Source organism: Trachypithecus francoisi, unplaced genomic scaffold, assembly GCF_009764315.1.
Source record: "Trachypithecus francoisi isolate TF-2019V2 unplaced genomic scaffold, Tfra_2.0 Contig01579, whole genome shotgun sequence".
Lineage (NCBI taxonomy): Eukaryota > Metazoa > Chordata > Mammalia > Primates > Cercopithecidae > Trachypithecus > Trachypithecus francoisi.
In genome coordinates this window covers 16866918-16889153 of record NW_022681442.1, presented here as the reverse complement: position 1 = coordinate 16889153, position 22236 = coordinate 16866918, and the positions used below count along the sequence as shown (strand labels likewise).

At 40.6% G+C, this 22236-nt stretch overlaps 1 protein-coding gene across 26 annotated transcripts in view; it reads right to left on the bottom strand.

Annotated features, from left to right (window-relative positions):
• ABLIM1 (actin binding LIM protein 1) overlaps positions 1-22236 on the bottom strand; it is a 353609-nt gene that overhangs the window by 143675 nt on the left and 187698 nt on the right. For 25 of the 26 annotated variants that reach the window (XM_033181938.1, XM_033181921.1, XM_033181922.1 and 22 more), the window contains exons 3-4: positions 7475-7658; positions 3016-3125 (exon numbers count right to left, since the gene is read on the bottom strand). In XM_033181938.1, coding sequence (XP_033037829.1) covers positions 3016-3125; positions 7475-7658 — 294 coding nt within the window. Of the gene's footprint in view, positions 1-3015; positions 3126-7474; positions 7659-7744; positions 7760-22236 lie in introns of those variants that run through there. The other variant, XM_033181909.1, reaches the window with a different exon arrangement.

Genomic DNA, 22236 nt, shown 5'->3' with positions numbered 1-22236 from the left:
CTAGGTGATGGGTTGATAGGTGCAGCAAACCACCACAGCACACGCTTACCCATGTAACAAACCTGCACATCCTGCACATGTACCCTGGAATTTTTTAAAAACATTAAAACAATTTTTAAAAGTCATAAAAAAGGAACTAAAGCCACACAGGCTAGTTTTAAAGTATAGGGCAATTATTGAAGAGTCACAAATAGCAAACAAGTATTTTCTAATTATGCTCCAATGAATTTCTGAAACTTGCCAGAAATTCCCATTGCTCTAATATTTGTGTGCCTGTCTAGTCTGGGTAATTTGCAAGTGTGTATCCATGTAAAAGAGCTTTCTTTTTTATAGACACCCACATACCCCATAAATGCCATTAGAGTACTTATTTAAATAGACAAATACTTGTTAAAAATAAAGATGTCCTGACCAAAGCAGTTGCATAGAAATGGGATTTCATCCATTGGAAGCAAAGCAGAAAATACGACTTGGCCCAACAATTTGCACATAAGCAATGATGGTTAAATCTAATATTAAACATGCGATGGCTTTGAGTTAGATTATATTTTTATGTTTATAATTTTCATTTACATGTATATAACATGTATGTCATATAAAAACAGAAAATATAGATAAAGAAATTTAATAAAAATTAGAATTAACATTTTGGTAGAACTGTGACTAGGAAACATGTTCCCAAATTACACGGCCCGAGAGGGTTGGAAGCCTTAAAAGATATCATGCTTCTATTTCTTAAACCAAACAATGAAGAGTATTAGATTTAAAAAAGAAAGAGAGAGGAAGCAAAAAACCAGGAGCCAAAAGATGTGCATCTGTCCCTATCTTACTAGATAGCTTATGTGACCTTAAGTACACCCATGGGACTCAATTTCCCCACCTATCAAAAACATAGTTGGACTAAAGGACTTCACAGTGAGGACACAGTCATTCCCATGATAGGCCTTGAGGACATGATTCTCTGTTCCAGCTATCACCATATTCTGGAACTCATAAAAATTACAAAAGCCTCTTTTTCTTTCTCTTTTTCTTTTTTTTTTTTTTTTTTTTGAGATTGAGTTTCGCTCTTGTTGCCCATGCTGGAGTGTAGTGGCATGATCTCAGCTCACTGCAACCTCCGCCTTCCAGTTTCAAGGGATTCTCCTGCCTTAGCATCCCAAGTAGCTGGGATTACAGGTGCCCGCCACCACGCTCAGCTAATTTTTGTATTTTTAGTAGAGATAGGGTTTCACCATGTTGGACAGGCTAGTCTCGAACTCCTGACCTCGTGATCTGCCCGTCTCGGCTTCTCAAAGTGCTGGGATTACAGGGGCTCTTTTTTATTAACTAGACAAGATTCCTTCAAAGTTTTTGGTGATGTACTTTCAAAGCAAGCCCTCCCAAATAATGGGGTGATGATTCCCACTGGAGGTTACCTTCCCAGTGACCTGAGGCTAACTGCATCTCTTGCATTTGGGGCAGGGTAGCAAGAATGGTGAAGGACTTGAAACCCTACTAGGGGTCTAGGATGGTGCCTTGCTTTGTAGCTGTCATCCTATTCAAGCTGCTCTTATTTGATGGCAGGTCACATAAATTCACATGCCAAGGATCCAGTCATGTGTGCTGAATAACATGCACTAATATGTGTATTTTCTTCTTTCCTCCCAATGGTCAAAATCCAATTTTTATGCAAATGCTTTAGTCAGAACATTCTTATTTTTAACAAGTATAAGATTTCTACTTTAATAGGAAGAGTTGGAATCACTATTATAAATTGCACTGAATTTCTGTGGTGCAGAAGTGGTTTATATTATTCTTACGTATTAAGACTCACTTAAGAGCTTAAAGAGGTTAATTCCAAATCTCCCAAGGATTGGCAAAAGCCACAGAAACCACGGCAAACTTCTAGTTCACTTCCTAATGTCCCAGGAAAGAGATGGGAGTAGAGTTTCCTTGCTTGGTGCCCACAGTTCATAATGCATCAACTTAAAATGTGCATTAACTGACCTACTTGATATTATTTTCCAGAAGAAATGGTGCAACTGGCCACTATTTTTATTTTGGGGTAAGTAGGTTCTCTATGGATTCTGACAGGTCAGACAAGACCTTGTAAATAACAAGTCCCCGGATATATGTGCAGCTTTTTCCCACACTTTCTTCAAATCTCTCCTTAGGTGTCATATTTGAGAGACGCCTTCTCTGCCCCATATAAATGCAGCTCTTTTATTCTGCTTTAATTTTATTCCTACTTTAATCTTTTTCACATATTAAATATTTTTGTGTATGCAAAGGAATTTCTGGGTCACATGGCAGTTCTATTTTTTGAGTTTTTTTTTTTTTTTTTTTTTTTTGAGATGGTCTAGCTTTGTCACACAGGCTGGAGTGCAGTGGTGCAATCTCAGCTCACTGAAATCTCAACCTTCACCTCCCAGGCTCAAGCCATCCTCCCATCTCAGCCTCCCAAGCTCCCAAGTAACTGAGACTATAGACATGTACTATCAAATCCAGCTACTTTTTGCATTTTTTGTAGAGACGGGATTTCATCATGTTGCCCAGGCTGTTTTTAAATGAGGCTCAAGCAATCCTCCCACCTCAGCCTCCCAAAGTGCTGGGATTACAGGCATGAGCCACCACACCTGGCCTATTCTTAATTTCTTTAGGAACCTCCATGCTGTTTTCCATAATGTCTACATTAATAATCTACATTCCCACCAACAGTGTTCAAGGGCTCCCTTTTCTCCACACCTAGGCTGATGCTCGTCATATCCTGTCTTTTTTATAACAGTTATCTTAACAGGTATGAGTTGGTATCATAAGATTGACTGTTTTGATTTGCATTTCTCTGATGACTGATAATATTGAGTACCTTTTCATGTACTTGTTGGCCATTTTAATGTCATCTTTGGAGAAATATCTATTCAAGTAGATGGATGATTCTCATTTCCAGCTAACAGGTTTCTCAAAAAGGAAGGCACCTGCCTGAGCTACCTCTGGACTACATAGGTATTCATGTCAGCGGGTCACCGGGGCACTTACTGCTGGAGAAGGTAGTTTCTTTCGGACTGGATGACATCGGCTGTGCACAGAGTTGACAAAGGCAGTCTCTCCCATTGAACGTGACTCGGTCTCCGGGTGGAAATGGGCGCCTGGAGGCAGAAAGACATCGCCCTCAAGGTTATTGCAGCAATTTCATTCCTTTTCCTTACTCCTTCTGCTTGCTGCCCTCCGGTGCCCATTTATTTCTTGGAGAAGCAGCAGCCAACATGTCTGAAATGCAGTCATAACCAACCCAGCCAGCTGGAGATAGTCCAAACAAATAAATGTGCCTCATTTTGAGAAGAAAGGGGAATGTACTAATTCTAAGGGCAACCAGGTAGTAAAATGGAATGATTTACCTCCATTCATTAGTGAAGGGATGTTCCAGCAAGTCATCTAGCAGGGCACACAGAACAGTAAGTTTCCAAATGGAAAGTCCTTCATGAAAAAATATTTTAAATACCATGAATTCCCAGTGAAGCTTAAGGCCCTGCCCCAGGAGACCTGGCTACCAGTCAAGCAGTAAGCAGTAGGTCTTTCAGTTCCCTGGGCCCGTGCCTAGACCTCTGTGATGATTATGCAGAATTAGACTTTGTGCTGGACATCTACATGGGTGAACTGAATGTTTCATGGTGCTGGAGACCCAGTCTCTTATAAACTGGGAGAAATGGGACAGGCTGTAAATATCTGTTTAAGAATTCATATTAGCTTCTTTTCAGAAAGACAATTTCTCTTCATAGTAGATATTCATCAATAGCAGCATATTTTGCAAAAATATTGCCTTCTGCATGTAGATGATCAGTTTCTTCTCCCAGGTCACCAAGCAGACAGCCTTTTAAAAAAGTCATCAATGACTTTTTTAAAGACATCAATGACATCAGTTTTAAAGACATCAACGACAGTTTCCATGCCCACGCACTTGCCCTTGGCCCATGTGGCAATAATCTTCATCAATGTGATTTTTCAAATGTGTGATGCTGTCAATTAGGAAATGTGAAACTCACAAGCTGAACATCACCGCAAATCTGAGTCAGAAGCAGATACTTAAGAGCAAGTACCAGCTTTTTGACATTCGTTTTTATTTCCATGGCTGTTACATTCCCTTTAAGTTGCCCCTCAGTAGCCTAACAATTGGCAATTAACTGTAATAAACAACATATAGGTAAATTTGAACTTAACCCCACAAATGTGGCTGGCTCCAGTCATCATGGAGAGTTTTAGATTCTTACACCCTTACATTTTAGAAGTCCCAAGGAGAGGTGGTGTCCTCTCCACTTGTGGTGCTGTGTCACTTTCTACAGTACAGTGTAGGCTTGGAGAGGTGAAGTGACGTGCCTGGATTGACCAACTAGGGGGATCAAGCCATAGGCAGGTGCAGATGGCATCCACCAACTTAGAACTTGCTTTATTTTTAAGAATCAAAAATCACTCTCTGCTGGATGCCAGTAGCCCTATTGCTTTACCCTCATTAGCTAAACCTGAACAAGTCTTAAATCTGTTCTGTAAGGAGGGAGTCAGGAAGTTAAGGATCCACTCAACATAACACGCACAGGTTCTTTGGCCTCCAACCAGGCCAGGAGTGGACCTGGACACAATGTTTAAATAGGCCCTCATGCTCCGTGACTGACCCTGAGAATAAGTGCCCTTTACCTGTTGCATGCCCAGAGGCACCTCGCTTACCCCACCCAAGCCCAAGCCTTCCTTTCCACCCAAGCTTATTTTTTTAGACCCAAGTCCCACATGGATCCTCTAAGGGACAAGCCAGAGTCCGATTCTCAACTTGGGCTGGGCCTTCTGAAGTGTGGGTTTTGTTGTTTTGTAATGGCCCTTTTCAGGAATTTCCTCCCTCCCTATATCCTCCACCCATACTGGATAACTTCCTTCTTTTATTTGCATGAATGTTTATAATAGAAAGAGGCCTGGATTTAGAGTTAGAAAACCTGAGTTCTAACACTAACTTGGGAATGTCCCTTAAACTGTGAGCCTCAAAGTCACTCATAAATAGAGATATTAACTCCTCGTTCCCTTCAAAGAATTGCTAAGAGGGTGAAATTAACTTCTGCATGAATACAACTTCTCAGCTAAAAAGGAGGCCCCCAATTCAGGCAGAGTCATTGTCATTCAGCAGCAGTAGAGGCAGTAGTAGTAAGTGCTCCTTTGCTGGCTCAAATGTCCAGGGACAGGGAGATAGTTAATAAATCTTTGTCTATCATTATATCAGCTTCAAAGCAATGACCTCTCAGGGTCAGCATCAGAAGGGTTCTTAGAGTTTACTGGGAACAGGGCCTTTCAACCTGGCTGAGTGATATCATACATGAGAACCCTCCAGAAACTACTAAATTAGCATGCAGGTTTTGGGGGAAAAATAAGCTAAACATTGATCTTTTTAGAGAGATTCCCACCTCTAGTCCACTCCCACCCATCCAGGAGATTCCAGTGATGAGGGAGGCTTGAAAAATCGCTCGCATCTAGTTCACAGCTTCTCATTCTAAGGCGGAGGCAATTGTCTTGAAAAAGCTAAATCACACAGGTCTCAATTCAACCTGTGAAGTAAGACTAGGACTTGGAGCTCCATGCCAGCCTGGGACTCTTAACCAGGCTGTGTGCCACAGCCTGAAAAGGTAAAAATCAGGGCAGAACTTTTCTTTTCTTTTCTTTTTTTTTTTTTTTTTTTTTGAGACGGAGTCTCGCTCTGTCGCCCGGACTGGAGTGCAGTGGCCAGATCTCAGCTCACTGCAAGCTCCGCCTCCCGGGTTCCCGCCATTCTCCTGCCTCAGCCTCCCGAGTAGCCGGGACTACAGGCGCCCGCCACCTCGCCCGGCTAGTTTTTGTATTTTTAGTAGAGACGGGGTTTCACCGTGTTAGCCAGGATGGTCTCGATCTCCTGACCTCGTGATCCACACGTCTCGGCCTCCCAAAGTGCTGGGATTACAGGCTTGAGCCACCGCGCCCGGCCTGCTTTTCATTAAATACAGAAAAATATTCAGTTCATTCATCCAGAATTTTTAAATTAAGATTTTTAACAAAGGAAATGGAGAAATGAGCTAATACATAGCTATAAAGTTATTTAAATAATTTTATTATGAATGTTTTGTGTCTTATTATGATTTATTTATCAGTATTATCTTGTTAATTAATTATACAATATTGAATCTTCCATTCTAGAGCTTACATTTCTCTGGCTTAGAAACATAAAATGCTGAAAAACCGGCAACATGTCTCCTCTGAACTGGGGTTTTTAGAAGGCATAGCAAATAGATTACCACTTGAAAAGGCACTGGATTGCAAAACTGCCAAATTAGAATTGATCAATAAAGCAGCTGACCCTTGGTGGTGAGTCTCCTAGTTATAGGAATCAAACCTATCTTAAGTTTTATAACATGCAGACCTCAAAACACAAAAATCACAAAAAGCCCCCCGTTTTCCTATTCACACTTCACCTAGTTTTCTTCTGTTATATCTGATCATTTTATTTTATTATTACTTTTTTATTTTTTTGAGATGGAGTCTTGCTCTGTCACCCCAATGAAGCACAGTGGCACGATCTCGGCTCACTGCAACCTCCGCCTCCTGGGTTCAAGCAATTCTCCTGCCTCAGCCTCCCAAGCAGCTGAGATTACAGGCACCAGCCACCTCGCCTGGCTAATTTTTTTTGTAGTTTTAGTAGAGACAGGGTTTCACCATGTTGACCAGGCTGGTCTCAAACTCCTGACCTCAGGTGATCCACCTGCCTCAGCCTCCCAAAGTGCTGGGATTATTAGGGTGAGCCACCACGCCCAGCCTGACTAATCATTTTAATCAAGCTGGTTTGCACAGTTAAGATACAACCTTGGTAGATGACACATATGTAGAGAGCAGGGGTTGGCAAATATTTGCCCCCAAAGATGAGATCGTAAATTTTTTAAGACTTTGTGGACCATATGGTCTCTGTCGCAACGACTCAACTCTGCTGTTGCAGTGCGGAAGCAGCTATAGGCCACACACAACAAGTGGGAGTGGCTGCATTCCAATAGAACTTTATCCACAAAAACAGGTATTGGGCCTAATTCAGCCCATGGGACACAGTTTGCCACCCCCTATTATAATGAAAGAGACCATTTTAAACATACACACGTGTCCAGGCATTTATACTTCCAAATAAGCTTTATCCTTCTAAGCAGTTATGCCATTTCCCCTTGATGTTTTTATTGCTCCAAAATGTTTTGAGACCCGGAGCTGCTTTCAGAACTAGTTTCAATCTACTAAAAATCAGTCGTATTACTTTGTAGAGGACATCACGCATATGGTTTCCAACTAATCTACTTTTTTACTAGGACTGATAGTACAGTAAGAAAGAAATCTAAGGATAAGACTATGTGCTACTGAAGACAAAATGTATATAATCCAAGCTTTAACAGCTCAAACCAGCAATTTCTCTGCTGAAGGAAGCTGGAGGCTTTGGAAAGATAGGCTCACTTACTTGCAGATGGTACAAGCAAAGCAATTGGGATGGTAGGTCTTGCCCAGAGCGGTCACCACTTCGCCCTCCACGAACTCCCCACAGCCATGGCAGCGTGTCCCGTACATCCGCTGGTAGTCCAGGGTGCAGAGATACTCTCCGTTCTTTATGAAGAAGCCTCCTTGTGCCAGGTCACAGCCACACACTGTAGATGACAAGTTCACATCTGGTCATCATCTGCCACACTGCCGGGCAGCACTGCCTTTGCCTGAGTACTAACTGGTTGCTTACCCTATGATCTCAATGGTTTGGGGCTAGGGAGGGGACTGGTACAAAGAGCTATTTATTATTGGGCTTTGACCCTCCCCTTGGGAGCTATGCAATATCTCATACAAGTAAAATTCACTGGCTAGGTCTCAATGGCTTTTGTGACATGTCTAAAATTCTGAGATAATCAAACAGTCTTTGATAGAAAGATACCCTTGGTTCGGGCTGTCTCAAATATGAGCAAAGGTGTCCCTGGCAGTGTGCTATTTAGGAAAGGTGCCCACTGCCTGCCCACACAACTGCATGGTTTGAGCCAAGATTGTTACGGAGTTGAGTAATAAATTTCCATTATACTAAAGGCAGTAGCTGAAATTTCCAATAGCTATATTTTTTCACACTCTGGAACTACGTTCCCACTGCTATGAAAAATTCAGACTTTTCATTTTCTCTTTGTGCAGTAAACAGAATAAGCCAATTATTCATATATTATAAGGAGATAAAAAATGAACAGGCAAAAGAGGAAAGACCTGTCATTTGGATGCTTTATGGTGTCTGGATTTTGGCATCTCTTTCCGAATGTGCAGCTGTGGATTAGGGAGATGGTGCAAACAGGCAGTGGGAGCTTGGGCCTGGTCTACGTGTTCAGACAAGACCAGAGCAGGTCACAACAACTTGTCTGCAAATAAAGCCTAAAGCAGTCCCTGGCAATAAAGATCTCTTTCTGACAAATGGCTGAGAAGCAACAGCCAAGGCTGGTAATCTCTGACCTTAACCTCGCTTTCCCCAAGGTCAGCTGATTCCAATTTATAATTCCTTAGGCAAAGAATCCAGGATTCTTCTTGATTATTTGGTATTCAGTTGGGTTGGGGACAAGGTGAGTTCAATCAGTAAATTGCTTTCCTAAGGACCTGCTCGAATGCTCCCAGGATTCATCTGCTGAGTTCCCATGACTCCTTAATGCATCTAGATGAACTAGAGCTGAGCAACAGTAAGGTTCTGATGAAAGTCACGACCGCCCCCCCCACCGTCAGTCAGGACTCTTCACTAACTATAAGCTACGGAAGACATTCAAAGTGACCCGGAACCCACAAACAAGTTTTCCATTGTGGATTCATCGGTCTTTGTTTAGATCAACACTCCACAGCCATGACCTTCTTCTCTGCAATTTACAATTAAGTAACCCAAGATTATGGCCTGAGTCCATCACGCCTGAAACTGACCACCCTATAAATACTCCTGTGATCATAGTATCTGGAAAACAGCTCATTCACCACCTGCTGCCTCCTCTCACCTGCCAACCTCTCCTCTGCCCCCACTGTTCTCCCACCGGCTTCTTCCTCCCCAGATGAGTCCTGTGGGTCAGGGGAACCCATGTGTGGACTGGCCTCATTCAGATTGCAAATTCCTTCAACAACAATAGGGAGTCTAGGGGCAGAGGGTCTCAGAACCTTAGAGTGTTTTCTTCCATATCTGTCTATGTGCAGATCTGATTTTTCTACAAGATGGCAAGGTATTTGAGGAGTGAGAGTCTTCCTTTGATTCTTCAGGAAACTAATTGTATCTAATATAAAACAGGAAATACAACGTTTGAAATAAATTGAATCCTCTCTGAAATTTGGCAGGTTCCCACGGATTTCACTCCTCAGTGACGTCAAGTTCTAACGACTCAGTTATTTTTCCAAACTTAGGATTTCTCAAAGCCCTGAGAAGTGACAAAACAATGCATTCAGACTACTGGTAATTCCCTAAATTCTCTCCTCCAGTCAACTACGGCTTAAAAATGCAGAGTCTTTATACACAGATCTGGTGTCAATAGGGTAATCTGGTGACAATACACAAAAATAGATTGAGATCGTTTCAAAGCTAATGTTAATTCTAAACGTTTTAGAATTTCTTCGTATGTATTGCTTTCTTTGGGCACCTCTCTGCAGCCTTTTCCAGATTACATGATTTTGTGAAATTGACATATAGTATCCTTTATTAATAAAGTCCTAGTTTCTGTGAACATAACATAGCCTTAAAAAATGAATTCTTAACATTATTGAGAGATGCCAAGCTATATTCAAACTGTGCCTATTATGATTTCATTTGGCTTTTTCCTTAAATTCAAAGTAGTGCTCAAGGTGGCTTACCAAACCATACCATTATTTCTGCTGGCGTATACAAGGAAACCAGTGTTTGATGCGACTCCCAGAAGCAGGTGTTCTTAAAGGCATATACAACAAGCAGTGAGAAGGGAAGCCTATGATGCCAGTACCTAAAAGATACTTAACATTATTACATTTCCTGAGAATGGACCAGCTGTCACATCATTTCAGACTCTTCCCTCTCTTGCCTCCCCAGGCTTTACTTTCTTGTTCCTCCTCTGTCTACTCCTTCTCAGGCTCAGCAGCCAGGCCCCTAAATGCAGGTCACTCCCATGGATGCCATCTCCTCCCACTAAGATGTAAGGCCTCCCTGGGAACAGATCTCATCCACTCTCACAGCCTCAACTATGACTTTATGCGAGGGATGCTCAAATCAATGACCTCTCTTGGTGATGTCTTCCGCAAGTGTGAGACCCTGACTTGTTTCAATCTACTAAATCTGCCTGTGTGCTGGGCACAGGCAGAACCCACGCCTATCTTAAACCTGGCATTTTCCAAACACACCCTTTCCTCACAGTTTCTCTGCCATCTCCCACAAAACCTTCTGCTATTCTTTTTCTATTCCCTTTCTCATCAAAATGGTAGCTGCATCCAATCTCCAACATCAACATTCTCTGTTTTTGTTTGTTGGTTTTGAGATGGAGTTTCGCTCTTGTTGCCCAGGCTGGAGTGCAATGGCAGAATCTTGACTCTACAACCTCTGCCTCCCCGGTTCAAGCAAGATTCTCCTGCCTCAGCCTCCCGAGTAGCTGGGATTACAGGCATGTACCACCATGCCCGGCTAATTTTGTATTTTTTATAGAGATGGGGTTTCACCATGTTGGTCAGACTGGTGTCGAATTCCTAACCTCAGGTGATCTGCCCACCTTGGCCTCCCAAAGTGCTGGGATTACAGTAATGAGCCACCATGACCAGCCAACATCAACATCTTCAACTGGACCCAAATCCAAATCCAACCCATTTCCCCATTTCCACCAAGGAGGTGTTTTTCTTTCTTTTTTTTTTTACTATGTCACCCAGGCTGGAGTGCAGTGGCACTATCTCTGCTCACTGCAAGGTCCACCTCCCGGGTTCACGCCATTGTCGCCCGGCTAATTTTTTGTATTTTTAGTAGAGACAGGGTTTCACCATGTTAGCCAGGATGGTCTCGATCTCCTGACCTTGTGATCCGCCCGCCTCAGCCTCCCAAAGTGCTGGGATTACAGGCGTGAGCCACTGCGCCTGGCCTTTTGTTTGTTTGTTTTTTGTTTTTTTGAGATGGAGTTTCACTCTTTATTGCCCAGGCTGGAGTGCAGTGGCACAATCTCGGCTGACTGCAACCTCTGTCTCCTGGGTTCAAGCGATTCTCCGGTTCCAGCCTCCAAAGTAGCTGGGATTACAGGTCCCTGCCACCACGCCTGGCTAATTTTTGTATTTTTAGTAGAGACGGGGTTTCATCATGTTGGCCAGGCTGGTCTCGAATTTCTGATCACAGGTGATCTGCCCATCTTGGCTTCCCAAAGTGCTGTTATTACAGGTGTGAGACACTGCTCCTGACCCAGTGAGGTGTTTCTTTGATCCATTCCCTCCTCTGCCTTCTTGCTATCACTACTCAAAACCTGGCCTACAGCTCTGCTGTAGTAAAACAATTTAACAACATTTTTATTGGCAGGAAAAGAAAAACAACAAGAAACAATCTAAACTTTCATTAGTAGAAAAACAGTTGAATAAATTATGCTATGTCCAGTCTATGGAGCTGGTATTAAAAAGAATGAGTTTAGCCCTCTGGATTGTGGATATTGACAGCCCTCTAGGTTGCAGACATTGCTCTGTCTGTCATATATTGTTAAGAGAAAAGAACAAATGTCACAGAGTAAACAATTTTAAAAATCCCATTTTTAGATAAGTCTAGTTATGTTTTTATGAACTAGGAAAAGTGAGTTAACATCAACAGAACCATTAAATTGGTTCTCTCAGGAGGGTAAAGAATTATTAATTTTTTCTTCATATACCCATGTGTCAGTCCATTTTGTAATTTTATTTTTTATAAATAAAATCTTAATCATTTTTAAATGTACAGGTCAGTGGCATTAGGTAAATTCACATTGTTGTGCAAACATCGCTGCTATCCATCCACAGAACTCTTTTCATCTTGCAAAACTGAAACTCTGTACCCATTAAAATCCCTGTTCCCTCTTCCTCCAGCCCTGGGCAACCCCATTCTACGTTCTATCTCTATGAATTTAACTCCTCTAGGTTCCTCATATAAATAGAAGTTCATCTTTAGTAATAGTAATGTTAAGAAAAATTATCCAAAACTTGTAAACAAGGTAAAGAGAAGAAGGCATGTTCTTTAAATGTTGTACTGGGGCATTATTTCACAGCTCATGCAAGGATTATTTCATTATCCGAGGGGACTAGATCTGTGTTGGACAAGCCCTTTTCTATTGATGAAAGGCCCAGACTTTAGAAGTTAATGTTAACTTTTTTATTCTTGTCCTGTAGAGATCCAGATGACTTCTATCTGGTTTTATCATCATGTTGAACCATGAATCAGTTTTACCTCTAGCGCAGCCATCTTACTGACATTCCTTTCTGAATGTCTTTATAACCCACTCATTCAATTTTTTTTATATACATATATATGACAAAGCCTTGCTCTGTTGCCCAGCCTGGAGTATAGTGGCATGATCATAGCTCACTGCAGCCTTCAACTCCTGGGTGCAAGAAAACCTCCTGCCTCAGCCTCCCAAGTAGCTTAGGACTACAGGCGTGTGCCACCATACCTAGCTAATTTTTAATTTTTTTGTATAGACAGGCTGGTTGCTTGCTATGTTACACAGGCTGGTCTTGAACTCTCAGCCTCAAGTGATCTTCCTGCCTTGGACTCCCAAAGTGCTGGGATTATAGGCATGAATCACTGCACCCAGCCAACCCAGCTTTATTTCTCCTTGGAACCAACTTTAACATCCTGCTGGTTCTGTCATTAATAAGTTGAATAAATATTTGACACATGCTCATTCCAGATTTGTATGAGTCCTATACTATTTGAAAATTATACTTTGACAAAGGCATTACTCTTTTTAACCAAAAATATCTAAAGGTGAACATTAATTTTTTTTTTTTAACAAAAGCTTTGGTTTGTTTGGTATTAACAACTTAGCAAATACTCTTCACTGATGGTACAAAGCAAAATGTTCACATCTAAATGATCATAAACAACTCAATTAGTAAGATCAAACTTCAGTAGGGTATATTTAGATTTTTACTTTGGGTGCTCCATTAGTCTTTAGCTGACAGTTAACATACATCCAGGGAAAAGCATAGATTCCTTTCATTAAAAAATAGGGCTTCTAGTGAAAGAGATTAATTGCTTTCTTCTGATCAATTATTTAAAACATTCCCCACTCAAGGTCCCAACTGAATCCTGCCCTGTTTTGCCATCACCAAAGCCTGGCTACAAAAAGTCCTGTGCCTTGTGGATGCTGTGCTCTGGAATTCATTCTCTAGAAATCACTGAATACAATCAACTACTAAAGAAGAACATGTACATCCAAGAAATTTTATATAAAAGTTGCAAAATTAGTAACAGGCATATTTTAAAAGCTGAAATCGTTTTTAAAAAGTAACAAGAGCTGCCCATGTGGTAAAAATACCATGGAACAGCAGGGGAACAAAGTATGGGGGTGTCCAATAAGGGTGAAAACAGAACAGTATTTTAATGGCATGAACAGGGCTGCAGTAGCAACTATTTCTTCAACCTTCTAAAAACAGTAGTAACATTTTATGCTTCAACAAATTCATTGCAGCAACATTCCATCTGCCTGTCCACTAGTTCATATTGCCAAACATTTAAGAGAATGGGTCATACCTAAAACTCTACCCAGTGGTAGGTTTGGAGGCAAAATATGAAAGACATTTTCTTCATCCATATCAGTAGATTGAACATCTCTTTCTTGTGCTACTGCTCTCATACAGGTTTTAATCAATTTGTACCAGTAAGAGACAGAGGGATGCTAAGCAAATTTGATCAATGTTTTCAATTCAGTTTTGAGCAACATGAGTATTTTAATTGGGGTGCCAGTAGCCTTGGGTGGGTCCTTTCTTCTTTTTCCTAGGAAAACTCATCCAGCAAGGAGCCCTTCTGAATTTGCTCCATGAAAGTTCTGGGACCTGTCTTACACCCCCCTCATTTCCAGTGATGAGGGCCATGTGCTCTAGATGTATTACTTTACCCTTAGGCCAAAATCCTGTTCCACATACTTCAAAATAATAAGAGTTGTCTAAGACAAACTCACAGCCAATATCATACTGAACAGGCAAAAGCTGGAAGCATTTCCATTAAGAACTGGAACAAGACAAGGATGCCAACTCTCACCACTCCATAGAGCTGGAAGTCCTAGCCAGAACAATTAGGCAAGAGAAAGAAATAAAAGGCATCCAAATAGGAAAAAAAGTCATCAAATGGTCCCTCTTTGCTGATGATATGATTCTATACCTGGGAAACCCTAAAGACTCCACCAAAAGACTCCTAGAACTGATAAATGATTTCAATAAAGTTTCAGGATACAAAATAAATATACAAAAATCAGTAGATTTCTACACACCAAGAAAGTTCAAGCTGAGAACCAAGTCAAGAATGCAATCCCATTTACAATAGCCACACATACAAAAACACCTAGGAATCCATCTAACCAAACAGGTTCAAGATGTATACAAGGAGAACAAAACACTGCTGAAAAATATCACAGATGACACAGCAAACAAAATATACACTCCATGCTCATGGATTGGAAGAATCAAACTTGTTAAAATGGCCATACCGCCCAAAGCAATCTACAGATTCAATGCTATTCTTATGAAACTACCAACATCATTTTTTATAGAATTACAAAAATCTATTCTAAAATTCATATGGAACCAAAAAAGAGCCTGAATAACCAAAGCAATCCTAAGCAAAAGGAACAAAGCTAGAGGCATCACATTATCTGACTTCAAACTATACTACAAGCCTACAGTAACCAAAAGAGCACGGTACTGGCACAAAAACAGACACATAGACCAATGGAACAGAATAGAGAACCCAGAAATAAAGTTACATACCTACTACCAGCTAATCTTCAACAAAGTAGACAAAAACAAGCAATGGAGGAAAGGACTCTCTATTCAATAAACAGTACTGGGATAACTGGCTATCCATATGCAGAATAATGAAACTAGGCCCCTACCTATCACCAGATACAAAAATTAACTCAAGATAGATTAAAGGCTTAAGGGTAAGACCTAAAGCTATGAAAATTCTAGAAGAAAACCTAAGAAATACCCTTCTGGACATCGGCCTTGGCAAAGAATTTATGACTAATTCCTTAAAAGCAATTACAACAGAAACAAAAATTGACAAGTGGGATCTAATTAAACTAAAGAGCTTCTGCACAGCAAAAGAAACTATCAACAGAGTAAACAGACAACCTATAGAATGGAAGAAAATATTTGCAAACTGTGCATCCAACAAAAGTCTATTATACAGAATCTATAAGGAACTTAATTCTACCAGCAAAAAAACACAAATAATTCAATTAAAAAGTGGCCAAAAAACATGTCTTCTTAAAAGAAGATATGCAAGAGGCCAACAGACATATGAAAAAAATGCTCACTGTCACTAATCATCAGAGAAATGCGAATCAAAACCACAAGAAGATGCCATATCACATCAGTCCAAACAGCTATTACTAAAAAGTCAAAAAGAAACAACAACAAACAAACAAACAAAACAGATGCTCCAAGGCTGTGGAGAAAAGGGAACACACACACACACACACACACACACACACACACACACACACACATATATACTGTTGGTGGGAATGTAAATTTGTTAAGTCATTGTGGAAAGCAGTTTGGAGATTTTTCAAAGAACTAAAAATGGAACTGCCATTCAACCCAGCAATACCATCACTGGGGATATAGCCTAAGAAAAATAAAATGTTCCACCAAAAGACACATGTATTCATCTGTTCATTACAGCCCTATTTACAATAGCAAAGACATAGAATCTATCTAAGTGCCTGTCAATGGCAGATTGAATAAGGAAAATGTGGTACATATACACCATGAATACTGTGCAGCTATAAGAGAATGAAATCATGTCCTCCGCAGCAACATGGATGTACCTGGAGCCCACTATCCTAAGTGAACTAACGCAGAAACAGAAACCCAAATACTGCATGTTCTCACTTATAATTGGGAGCTACACTCTGGGTACATATGGACATAAAGATGGGAACAATGGACACTGGGGAATACAAGGGTGGGGGAGCAGGCAGGGAAAGGTAGAAAAACTACCTATTGGGTACTATGCTCATTAGCTGGGTGATGGTTTGAATAGGAACCTAACCCTCAGCGTCACACAATACATCCATGTAGCAAACCTGCACATGTACCCACTGAATCTAAAATATATGTCAAAATTAAGAAAAAGAAAAGAAAGTCCTGTTCCACTCTGCCTGGGACTACACCATCCCTGCACCTTCCTAGGCTGTCAAGTGCTAGAGCTGGGCTGGAGCAGACGCAGGGTACAGAACTCTCAAGCACTTCACCTCAATTAACACTGCGAATACCAAATGTTTCCCATCCTCTGCCTCTGTCCTCCAACTAATTTTTTGAAAGTTTTATTTCATCCAAGATGTTAGTCTATTCATCAAACCCTATCTTCCCAGAGAATACAAAAGTAGACTATGACACAATGTCTTCTCAAACCACCAAAAATTCCATTACAGTGTGGGATACGAGTTAATCCATTTTTGCTCTGAAACCCAGAACTGTGTAGCTGAAAGTACCACACACGGCAGCTCAAAAGTACCATCCACTGTAGCCCAGAGCTCAAAATAGCGAGCAGAGACTCATCAACAATAATGTGAGGGGCAGCTTCCCACCAGAAACATCTTTTGCTAATGCATTGTTCTGAAAGCAAATACTAAGCCTCAAAAAACATATTTTAGGCGTTTTTCACATTAACTTCTAAATGCACATCAAAATCAGTTATCATTTCTGGGAAAGATGATAGTCACAAGCTCAACCAGATGATAAAACGGGCCCCAGAGCAAGGCATTTGAGAGTTTGTATTTAATTCAGAGTTTGAATTTACAATACTAAGTAAAGAGCCTTGATTGGGAATAAATCATTTGAAACCTCTATTTATTAATAAAATCTTTGACTACACAGTAAGCTTGTTGTTTAACTTGTAGAACTTCGTGTGCAAACAATATTAATTATAAACAGCTCAAAAAACAATGATATCATTCAGAAATAAATATTCTCACTCACTTTGCTTTTTGCTTTCTAAGATTTGGCCCATAACAGAAAAATAAGTATTAAAGTCTTCTACCATAGCACAGATTACTTTAATATCAGGCATTAGGGCTGAAAATAGGCACAAGAAAGAAATGAATGGCTGGCTATGCTTAATAGGAACGACCTTGCCAACCCCAGGGAATTACATCTCAAACTAGGCCACACATTTGAATTTTGGACTCAAATGTAAGTTTTATTAAAGTCTACATTCTCTATTATTCCTTTCCCTTTTTTAGTCTCCAGACACATGACCATACATACATGGATGACCAGATACATACAAGGTCATGTATCTTTGCCTTTTATAAATTCCAGGCACAAGAGACAGCCCCAGCCATAGCCATATGTGTGTCTATAAACTGACCTTATAAAAAAACAAAGGCACAAATACATTGCCATTTTTTACCAGCAACCACAGGAAGCCGTTAGCATGGGGTCCATTATCCCTCCTAATAGGCTCTTTTCCTCTAGTTTCTCCACTGCCCAATCTCCCCTGCTTACCTCTTCCAAATTAATATGATAAAGATGATGCTTCCATTAACAGGTTTTCCTGCTCCACTCTGCCAAATGCTTTGGTCTTTCATATAAGCCCCCGACATCTTCCAAACATTCACCTGACTCTTCCCCAACACCAGCACTTTACTCCAGTCAATCTCCGCAGCACCCCACTAACATTCTTTTCACCACCATGGTGATGCCAACTTCACCCAGGCTCCCAGTCCCTCTCAGGTTCGCCCTCATGGCAAAGCTGACAGCCTCCTCCAGTCCTCCAGGGCTCTGCATCCTTGAGACACAGAACAATGACTGACATCTGGCTTTTAATATGTTCTCTTGTGATACTCCATCCACTGTCACTATGATTGTCTCCTCATCTCATGGGCAAGCTTACTGAAGGCAAAGACCACTTCTTATTTTTTATTTTATGTCTTCCACAATACTTACAGAGATGGACAATTATTTTTCTTTCCCCTCTATTTCATACTACTTTAAATCAGGCTGGTGTCTGGACCCTATGTCCGGAGCCAAGTTCCTCTGGCATAGCATCAGGTAAAGGGCATTTCTGTATGACTTTGAGCCAGTAATTCCATCTTTGCCCCTGAAACTACTTAACTGACATCAAAATAGTGGCGCCAAGGTAGAAACTTCACTCATCTTCCAATTGCTCTAGTCTCTTAAGGCCCTTCTTAACTCTTTCAGCAACTGAAATTGACCACAATTCAACAACATAAGAAACAATTTCCATTCACATGTACTGTGTATAGGGTTGGGTCATGCACTACTTTGTGTTTAGTTATACTAAGAAGGCCCTGATTACAGAGAACAAGACTGTCACTAATTAAGTGCACCAGGGTTTAAGGTGAATGAGAAGAAACTAGAATGGGATCACAGGGTAGCAACAGGAATAATAAAAGGGCTCGGAAGGAGCACTCAAAAAAAGTAGATAGGATTAGATCAAAGAAAAAGTCAGGGTAATGATGGTTTTTAAGTGTATTGTGAGTTCTTTTAAGGAAATTAGTGATCAACTCTTTTCCCTCTGAGGATAAAATGGGAAAGCATTTGTTTTACATGTACTAAGAGATGTAGGTTACATAAACTCTAACCTTGAAGGCAATTGCAAATGAGAGCAGGCTCCTGAAGAGAGCTATTCTATCTCTTTGGCTCGGAAATACTTATGATAGAATAAATGGCACACTTATCCAGGACAGCCCATCTCCAATAGTACTTTCCATTTTTGCCACTCATCCTTGCAGATATGGACAATGTGATCATGCTATTTTCCTGACCTAAATATCTAGGTGAAATCCCAGGGATTACACTGTGATGAAAGGAAAACCAAACTCATCATTTTAACTACTTTCCAAAACTCCATTTCAGAAATGATATACAGTTAGTTCTTGTAACTTAGGAATTAGATAATACAATTTTACCTAAAAAAAAAAAAAATGAAACACAGAAAACCCTTAATCTGTAACTTCAACTACCTACACTCAATCTTCATCCATTTCACTCCACCAATATCCACACACTTCATAAGTTCACATGTCCTGCATGGAATGATCCTGACCTGGTAAACATCTTAGCCTAAAATGGCGAAAATGGAAAGTACTATTGGAGATGGGATGTTTTTCCCAAGCCTTTCATAGAACACAATCTTTTAAAAGGCTAATTCTTGAAAAATTTATTCCAACTCGTTGTAATCTGAATTTTCTAATAACTTTAGATTAGCATTTTAAAAATACTTTTGATGTTCATGGGCTGTCTTGATGGATTGAACATTATAGATAGAGGAGCAAGGGATTAAAGAACCTATCAAAAGGTATCATTTCCCATACCCTCTAACACATAGTTAAGACGCACATGGCTAAGTGGTAACAGCCTCTATGAAAACATCATTCTATTCTATTCTATATAAAGATTTCTGCCAATGCTACCCTGAAAGAAGAGCTTAGGTGATCTGAATTTTTTTTTTTTTAATTTTCCTCAGATGCCCAGTGTTCAGAATTCTCTTTAAAATAATATGGCTATAAATAACACCTAAAACTACTTCCATTTTTGAAAGGGAATAAAGTTATTCTAATTAATGTTTAAAGTGCCATCTTTTCAATGACAATAGGAGCATCGTGGTTCCATTTATTTCCAGTAGAAATTCTGCTTGCTCAAATTAAGGTAACTGTCAACTCTAGCCACACCTGTGTCTTCACCATCCACTGCCCTGAACAAGGTAGCCCCCACACCTGACTACGCCTACCATGCTCCCCTCTTTAGTCCCAGGAAAGTTATTCAGTTTTCTGGAGGTTTACGTTCAAATCTTGTTCCCTCCTTGGCAACATCCCCAGACCAGTGAGACTGAGCTCTAAGTGGTCTCTGATTCACTGGCACCTGACGTCTGAACCGCTCACCTGCACATTTCCTGCTACCAACTATGCTTCCACTAGTAAGCACCTTGCTCTCCAGCTCACAGGTTCTTCAGGTGTACATTCTGTGTCATATATACCTTTCAACCCACTATATTTATATGACCATTTGAATGTCTGATTAATATCCCTATGAAGGCAGAGATCTGTATATAACTTGATTATGTATAACTTATTTTTGAGTGCCTGAGCACTCAGAATTTATGATATGCCCCTAGCTTAAGCAGGGTTTTCATCATTGATGATCATTTGATTTCAATTTTCAGCTTTGAACTTCTGGGTGCAGAAAAATTATATGATAGGGAGTTTCTCACTCTTGCTCCTTTGCTCCTCAGAATCACAGGGCACACCTGGATACCAGGACGTTTCCCATCTCCCCATTGCCAGTCAGGTAAGGGTAGAGCACGAGTCTTCTGTCTGGTCTTTAGTTGAGCATCTCCTCCCTACCTTCTACATTTAATGAGACTGCTTTGAAAAAAAGCCCAATTCCAGGGAATTTCCTAGGCTACAAAGGCCATGATCAGAGAACCTTTATCTAGATGGTACTGAACAGGTAGCTGAAATACTTTTTTTTTTTTTTTGAGACAGAGTCTTGCTCTGTCTCCCAGGCTGGAGTGCAATGGTACAATCTCAGCTCACTGCAACCTCCACCTCCAGAGTTCAAGCAATTCTCCTGCCTCAGCCTCCCGAGTAGCTGGGCCTACAGGCATGCACCACCATGCCTGGCTAATTTTTTTGTATTTTTAATAGAGATGATATTTCATCGTGTTGGCCAGGCTAGTCTCGAACTCCTGACCTCAAGTGATCCGCCAGCCTCGGCCTTCCAAAGTATCGGGATTACAGGCATGAGTCACCGCATCTGGCCTGAAATACTCTTTCTTTTGTCCTTTTCGTGGACCTATATTTTTTCCCCCTCCGTCACCCACTACCAATTCAAGCTAGAAACTTCCTGCCCTATGTCCAACAAAGCAGTGGTTCTCAAACCTGGTATATTTAATTTATGCATTGCATGATGATATTTCAGTCAACAACAGATTACATATACAATGGTGATCTCATAAGATCGTAACGGAGCTGAAAAATTCCTATCACCTAGTGATGTCTTGGCCTAGGATAATGTGTACATTTATGTCTTAGTTTAACAAAAAGTTTAAAAGTTGTAAAAACACAAATTTTAAAGATAGAAAAAAGCTTATAGAACAAAGATACTAAAAAAGAAAAATTTTTATATAGCTGTACAATGTATGTGTGTGTGTGTCTGTGTGTGTGTGTTTAAGAGACAGGGTCTTTGCTGGGCACAGTGGCTCGTGCCTGCAATCCCAGCACTTTGGGAGACTGAGGCAGGTAGATTACCTGACGTCAGGAGTTTGAGACCAGTCTGGCCAGCAGGGTGAAACCCCATCTCTATTAAAAATACAAAAATTAGCTAGGCATGGTGGTGCGCACCTGTAATCCCAGCTACTTTGGAGGCTGAGGCATGAGAATTACTTGAACCTGGGAGGCAGAGATTGCAGTGAGCCAAGATTGCACCACTGCACTCCAGCCTGGGCAATAGAGTTAGACTCTGCCTCAAAAAAAAAAAAAGAGAGAGAGAGAGGGGCTTGGTATGTTGCCCAGGCTGGAGTGCAGTGGTTAACCACAGGTGCGATCATAGTCCATTATAGCCCTGAACTTCTGGGCTCACACGATCCTCCTGCCTCAGCCTCCTGAGTAGCCGGGATGACAAATGTGTGCCACCATGCCTGGCTCTTTCTTTTTTCTTTTTGTAGAGTTTGTTTTAAGCTAAATGTTTTACAAGAGAGTCAAAGCGTTTTTAAAAATAAAGTTTATAAAGTAAAAATTACAGGGAGCTAAGGTTAATTTATTAGTAAAGAAAAACATTATAAATGTAGCATAGTCGATGTTTACAGTATTGATAAAGTCTACAGTAGTGTACAGTAATGTCCTAGGCCTTCACAGTCACTCCTCACTCACTCATTGATTCACACAGAGCAACTTAAGCCCCGCAAGCTCCACTCATGGTAAGTGCCCTATACTGGTGTACCATTTTTAATTTTTATACCATACTTTCACTATACCTTATCTATATTTAGATATAGATATATCTAAGTTTATAAAGATATAA